Source organism: Amphiura filiformis, chromosome 4 (genome assembly GCF_039555335.1).
Source record: "Amphiura filiformis chromosome 4, Afil_fr2py, whole genome shotgun sequence".
NCBI lineage: Eukaryota > Metazoa > Echinodermata > Ophiuroidea > Amphilepidida > Amphiuridae > Amphiura > Amphiura filiformis.
Window position 1 is genome coordinate 69,049,839 of NC_092631.1, and position 7,782 is coordinate 69,057,620.

The window sequence follows — 7,782 nt, forward strand, 5'->3', positions numbered from 1 at the left end:
GATGTTGTATATATAACAGATTTTCCTGCTTTGTGTATCCCCTGGTTTATCCAGTCTCCAGTCTGGTCAATTGGCTAAGCTTACAGGTGTACAATGTCCAATTTTTTCAAATTCAATATACAGTTACACATAAATGGTTGGAAAATGGTGAAGTAATGTCATGTCCGTATGTACTTTCGGCACACTATAGTATAAACCAGTATAGAATATAATTTCCTTGTTACATTATTATATATTTGACACAGAACGGGTGAAAGTTCAAGAGAAAGTAAGTTATAAATGGCGAGTAGTGTAATTCTGTAGTTCTCTTTATATATAGTTGATTTTGGCCATTGAGGCGTAGCTAGACTTTTCACTTTTATTGTTCGAAAGTGTGACCATGACCCTAAAACAAATTATATGTGCAGTGAGCTAAATACGCATTGAAATTGATAGAATAATTTAGCAAAAAAGGTGCAAACATTGTGTAAGATTATAATTAGAAATGCCTCAGATCAGGAGCGGATTCTGGGTTTTGAAGGTTTTCAAAATAAAGGTGTCAAAATCGCTCATATCCATAGTATATGCACAGGTTTTCTATCTGTTTTCAATTAGGTTCCCTCCTTCCTCTCTTTGTAGAGAGGCGGCCTCTGGATTCACACCTATACCTCATATCATATTGTCAATGCTCAGATTAAAAGTTTTGTGCTACTTAGTCGAATATGCAATAATTTTGTATATAATGTAACCGGGTACTTATTTGTTTTAAGCATTGTATATATGTCTATTCCTTCTGAGTTATAGCTGAGAAATATGTGAAAGGTAATTTTTAAACTCACACCATTCAGTACTCCGAATTTAAAATACTAGAACCCAAAATATTTTTGACTTGACTTGTTTCTGCATTGTCATTAGCTACAATACAAATTCGGTGAACTGAAACCTATATTATTTGCCCACGCAGGTTAAATAATTAAATTGTACAAACAGCATGTAAAACCTTTGCGGAAACAGACTAAGAAAATTGCATAATTCATAATGTTATCAATTTTTTTAAGAAATTAAAAAAAAAATCATTGTGTAAATTCCCATGAACTACCCAGCAAACACAAAAACGTTTTAAAAACGTTAGAATAAGTTATATTTTGGCTTTTGGTTTAGGTAAAAACGTTTTAATAACATTAAAATGTCGGGTTATATAAAGGTCATGAAAACGTTTTAAAACGTTTTATATGAAAACACACTACAACAATATTTTTTTAATGTTTTTAAAAATGTTTTTGTAAACTATTTTCGCAAACCTTTTTTGCCAAATATTTTGTCAACACTTAAATAACATTATGTTAAAATATTTGCACTCAGCAAACACAGAAATGTTCTTAAAATGTTTTATTCAAAACGTTTTAATAACATTTAAATGTCGGGTTATATAAAGGTCATGAAAACGTTTTTAAAACGTTATTGCAAACATTTTTCGCAAAATATGTTTTCAACCCCAAAATAACATTCTATTTAGAATGTTTTGTATCAAGTTTTCAAAAATGTTTTTGGAATGTTATTAAAACGTTTTTATACCCTTTATATAACCCGACATTTAAACGTTTTCTGTAAAACATTTTGTGTTTGTTGGGCAGTAGATTATCAAAAATGTTTTTAAATGTTATGAAAACGTTTTATACCCTTAATATACCCTTTATATAACCCGACATTTAAACATTTTCTGACAACCTTTTATAACCTTTTGCGAATGATGTCGAAAACGTTTTGTGTTTGCTTGGTAGAGTGATAGAAATTGCGCCCTGGAATGTTTAGTATAGAAACCGATATGGTTGTTATGTTACCTTTGTTACCTGATTTTACCAGTTAGTACACAACCCTGTATGTACACTACTAGATTTCTATTGTTGCCACCCCAGATGTACACTGCTAACAGCTACTTCATGGGTACTCTAGAGTACCTGTGTGGGTACTCTGAAGTAGGCACTTCGGAATCACACGTACAGTGCGTACGCAATGTACTGGATTGGTGTAGTTGTCTTTCATTTTAATGAAATTTGGAAATGAGTTAATTATGTTGATGAACTCTGCTCAAGTTCACTCTTGATTGCAAGATGCAACGCCATGTATGGATTTATGTTATCAACAGCTGGGTGTATACAATACGGGTTCGTCATGATGAAAGAACAGGTTGATAGAATATGTCTATTATACATAAAAACAATTACTGAGATTATTATGATATTTTGTATACATGCCTATTGTTTAATATAAATAAATTTAAAACACACTGACATGGCGTGCAATATTACATTGACACCTGGTTAATTATAAATAAGCGTATGTTACATTTTTATATCGTGTTCACATATATGTGGGAATACTCTTTTTTTATGCAATTCGATATGTCTGATGTGCTCTCAGGTCCCACAAAAATACTGTGCAAACGATGCTATCAGATTCCTTAACGCGTCGAGGAAAATTATTTGTAAATTGCTTCGTATGGCACGAAACTGAAAAATATAGTGAAATTCCTACACTTAATAATACATGTGGTCCTTTGGGGGATAGGAGTATCTACGTGTTGTCCATGACAATTCTCTATATTGTTCATTTTTTCGTTGCTGTGTTCATCAACGGATACTACTATATTAAAATCACGATGGTTTTAAGGAATCGGATATTAACATTTGCACAGTATTGTGGGATCAGAGAGCACATCAGACACGCCAAATTGCGTTCTGAATACGAAGATGTGTCCTTCTGATATCACATAATTTTGATTTGTGTGAAATTCGCTATGTAATACAAATTTTATGACAAATTATTTATGACTAGCGGGATACCCGCGCTTCGCGCGGGTCCCCGCTAGTGAGTAGGCCTAAATGGGAGCGTTCGCTATAACAGGAAGAATTACTGAACAGGTAGAATCATTGAAAAGGTACATTTTATTTATATAAATCTGTCTCTTCTTACATTTCCTTTCTTTTTTTCCATGTTATTTATTTATTTAACCACATCCCCATTATTTTCTAAATCTGCTATTTCTTACATTTCCCTTTTAGCTTCTCTTTTTTTATTTGCTGCTTGCGATTTCCCGTTTCCATGTTTTTTTATTTAATTCTGTTCTCATTATTTTAGCTTCTTTTTTTCTTACATTTCCTGAATGGTTTCTTTCCTTCTTTGTTTCGTTCCCGTTTCATTTAGTTACTTTAACCCGTTGGCCTATTACTCGTACCTCTTTTGTCATTTTAATTTCCATTTTCTTTATAGTACCGCTTCATGTTATTTATACAACACACATTTTCCCCGTATTTATCACGTCCTCTCATAGCGTGTATGCGGACCCGTTCATTGTCTTTAATTTTTTTTTCCTATTTATTTTTCCTTCTTTCTATATTATCATGTCCACTTTCTATATTATCATGTCCACTGGTCTCTGGCTCGCAAGTCGCGTGGCCCTGTGCCGTTTACGCGCGCATTGGCGTAGTGCGCATTACGCACGCGGCGCTGACGCGCTGCCTACCAGCTGCAGTTTTTCATAACAAAAACCCAGTTTTTACCCATATTTTCACTGTTTTTGCAGCCAATTCTTGACCGATTTCAACCAAATAAAGTCCAGGTAATTTCCCGTATATTCCTCGATCTTCCGTATGAATTTGGCGACATTTTGATCGAAACTGACGGAGCCTTTTACATAAACCACATACACACACACATACAACATTAGCCTATTTATAGTAAGATTTGATTTATTTTAAATATTTTTGTGATGTTTAAGAGTCCTCAAGGTAAACTTTATAAACCCCCGGAAAATCCCCTTTTTGGATTTCGCAGCTCCGAAAGACCCACTATATATTTGACCAAAATAGTGCTCCGAAAGACCCTTGACATAGCACCCTCTGTTGGTGCAATGTTACATTAAACTAAAGTTACTGTTGCTCCCGGCTGCTCAATGTTACATTAAGGTTACTCTTGCTCTCTTGCCCTGCGGGGCTCTTATATTTGGGTCCCACTTGGAGTGTTTAGTCGTCGTATGGGAGTCACCGGCCTTGCGGCCTTAATGTTTTTTGATGATACCGGGGCCAATTTCATATTCAGAGACAGCACGTCACCTATTTCATATTTCTTCCTTTTTTAGTTTTTACCCTATAATTTCCTCATTCTTCAGGCTGTGCTCTCTATCGGGGGCTAATTTACAGTTTAAGCTTGCTGGATATCCATAATTCGCGGTTACTGGTTCTTTGTAACCCTGCGGGGCAATTGGATATCCGAATTTCCCATAGCCACCCACAACCAACCCATACATACACCATCCCGCTAAAATACTAGTTTCTATATTCTATTTGGTCAAATATCAACGTTAATATTTAATAGCTGACCCGCATAGTTCATCTATGGTACGGGAACCGCTCTAGTCCAATATAGCATATTCAGTGCAATATAGACTGAGTAAAAAATGTCATGTGATTCAGTGCGATATAGACTGAATATCAGATAGACCAAGTTATTATTATTTTTATTAATTTTCCTTCGCTACGCATCCATCATCAACAAAATACATAATTTCGTAAGCAAACTTGAAAGCCAACAGATAAAATTTACATTTTCAGTTTAGACTTTTAACCTGTTTGCATACATAACCTCATAATATTCCATGCATATATCAGAGTAGTAACGAACATCGTCTGAGAGTTCCTCTCGATCAGGTGTTTTAGTTGGTTTTCCAAAGCATGTACTGGAAAAGGTTTCCGCATGTGGATTGCGTATATTTTCAATCATTATTAATTCTTTGGCTACCATCCATTCCTGGTCCATACATTCTCTCCCAGATTCCCATTGCAGTAAATCATCAGTGTACGGTATACCTACTGCCTGACAATAAGCTTTCAATATACGACATGGATCCGCCAATAAGTCATCTGCGTCAATAATCACAGGGTTTGGTTCATAATGCTCTTTCACATGTTGGTAGAGAGCGTACTCTTCCTTGAAGAAGAACCCCGACGGCAACAAATATTCTGGCAACTCAGATATTTTCATCCGCTTTGATTCGTCTTCGATTGTACGATTGACCATTCTATCCCACGATTGGAAGACTCTATAGGGATGACGAATCAAAAATGTATGTCGGAAGCCATCTGGTATGTATTCGTACAATCCATTTAACCCACTAGCGATTTCTTTGCAAAACACGACTTTCTTGTTGTCTGGTGGTGACTGTTCTAGCTGATTTTTAATCCAGGAATACGATTTGTCTGCAGCCAAGTAACCTCCTGATATGAGAATAAATTAAAAAAAACACCAGATTTATAACAAATTGTGGAAAGTCAAGAAAGAAACAGATTAATGAGTTTTGTCACTCTTTGCTTTGTGTATCTCAGGCACATGTACAGGAACAGTGCCAAGAAAGAGTGCTCATAAAATTGCCCAGTAATCAATCTTAAGAGCTGTAATGAGTGCGTACTATAGTTTGGATTCTGTAAGAGACACAGCCAGCAGAAAAAAACTAACTCAGATTTTCTTAACCTACTTATAAAATCAATAATTCATGCCAGGAGCCAAGTATTATAGTGTCTGATTAGCTGATTAGTGCAGATTGATATTTTTTCACACTAGGGTACGCTTACGAATACACATACAAAATTAATACGGCGCCATGATGGTATTTCACATGAGGTGTCAAAGGTTTTCAAATACTACTTGTATTTCATAACTCATACCTGTCGCGCATTTCCTTCGTATTATTGCCAGAATGCCAGTAAGTCCTAATTTCGACATTACTATTACAAAACGGCATCCCATATCAGATTAGAACACTTTCTTGCAAAAACAAATCACTGCTGCCTGATGGGATCATTGTAGCAACAGATGCGATTCGCTAAACTTCCGACACCTTTATATGGTGTCCTTAATATATACATGGGTCGAGTAGGAGTTAATATTCATAACCGATCATTATCTCATTATCTTGCCTCACTTTGTTGAGAGCAAATCAGCAAAATTCGTCATAATTTTACGTTGCTAATACAAAACAGTGAATTAAGTGTCATCTCCCTGTCATAGCTTTCATTGCCATGCGACAATCATTGACCGCTGGGTGTGCATGCACAGGGATAGTGGATAATAAATGATTTACACTCTGATGCAAAAATACCCAAATCTCCTAGCCCCAGCCCTTTTTTCTCTCTCTGTCCCTCCCGCGCCCTCTCTCACCCTTCTCTGTTTCCTCTCCCTCCTTCTTTTTCTCTGCACTGAGCTGCACTGGTAGGGTGGCGGAGCCCAAAATACACAATAATATCCCCCTGCTGCCCCACCCCCGTAGCTACGCCACCGACTATACCTGCTACTGCAGAACCAAAAGTAGCGACGGTTTCCGTCTCTTTAGCTCCCCGTGGGCGTCTATCTTGCAAGTATGCAACTTTGTTCTTGCGATGTTTGCCATAATTTGAAAAATTCCATGCCATCCAATAGGTTCGTACCACATCTGAGAGTTTGGCACATATGTCATACATTTCAGAAAACTTGTTGAGACAGTTCGTGGAACACTCCATAACATCACGCGGATATTCTCTTGAGCCGCTGCCATCTTTTTACCTTGCACAATGCGACGGCTACTCCGCTTCTCGTTATAACGAGATATATCATCCACTAAATACACGACCCGCAAGTCAATAATATGTAGATTTATGACGTAGTGATATGATAGAATATTAACATATTAATGAAACCATTTCTTCACAGGTGGAGTTGGTCATAAGAGACCGGTGTGACCTCTGCCGTCATGGCCGTGATAAAATTTATAACAGAATAGCTCAAAATGTTGAACATAAACTGGCAAACGGTTTTCTGGAAAATAAAAACTGAAATAAACGAGTCATTTTACTCGCTTAAAGCCATATTATAATATTTGCTGATGAGGACGCCCTCAATATTTTTCAAAATTCTGTTTTTTATACTATTGCTATGTACTTTAGTAAACTAACATACACTGCAAAAATCAAGACTTTAGGTACTGTAGTTTTGTCGAAATTCAAGATTTTGAATAAACCGCAGGAACCGTCGTTTTATCATTACGATGGAAATAATATGTGATGCGATGATGCGATCAAGCAAAATCAGTCGGAACTAGCAAATAATGATTTTGAGATATAGCCAAACAAAGGAAATATTTCCGTTTGTTTCTTGTTGTTTTGGAAACACTTTAATTGCTCATATCTTTGGAACTTTTTGTTCAATTTCAATGGGGTTTTCTGCATAATCCAGCTTTGAAAATGCCTTTTACTATCCTATAAGAAACTGAAAATTTAATATTTCCGAGTTCCGACTGATTTTGCTTGATCGCATCGCATATACGAGCCGACACGACTCACGTTCGAATGAGTGGTTCGCATTGGCGCATATGCGCTAGTATTAAATAGCGATTTTCTTTGTATTGCCTTCAGTCCAGTATTTGGCATTTGTACTAAATGTGGTTAAAATGTTAAAAATATAGTAATTTAAGTCAATTTATGGCAAAAAAAAAATCTGAACTCTTTCAGTTTCCTCTTACGCCGACTTTCGTTACTTTTGCTTGTCGTAAGTATTAATTGCAACACAGAGAGATTTGCGATGTTCCATACGCAGCACGTGGACCGTACGTTTTAACGTACGTAAAAACGTTAATACGGTGTTGCTAGTCTCGGTTCCAAACTGGATTGTGCTCATTCGTCACGACGGAGAACAAGGCGCCTGGAATAAAGACTATAATATTCAGTATGCCCTCTATTGACCTAGATCAGATATTAATAATATCTGATCTAGGTC

The 7,782-nt window shown here is 36.3% G+C and overlaps 1 protein-coding gene across 1 annotated transcript; it reads right to left on the minus strand.

Moving 5' to 3' along the window:
- Positions 1–4,394: 4,394 nt before the first annotated feature.
- On the minus strand, positions 4,395–6,589 carry LOC140149917 (uncharacterized). The gene is made up of 2 exons (XM_072171931.1): positions 6,320–6,589; positions 4,395–5,252 (listed from the first exon to the last, which is right to left on the minus strand). Exons 1-2 carry the CDS (start codon positions 6,528–6,530, stop codon positions 4,591–4,593), a joined length of 873 nt encoding a protein of 290 aa, XP_072028032.1. The 5' UTR covers positions 6,531–6,589; the 3' UTR covers positions 4,395–4,590.
- Positions 6,590–7,782: the final 1,193 nt, after the last annotated feature.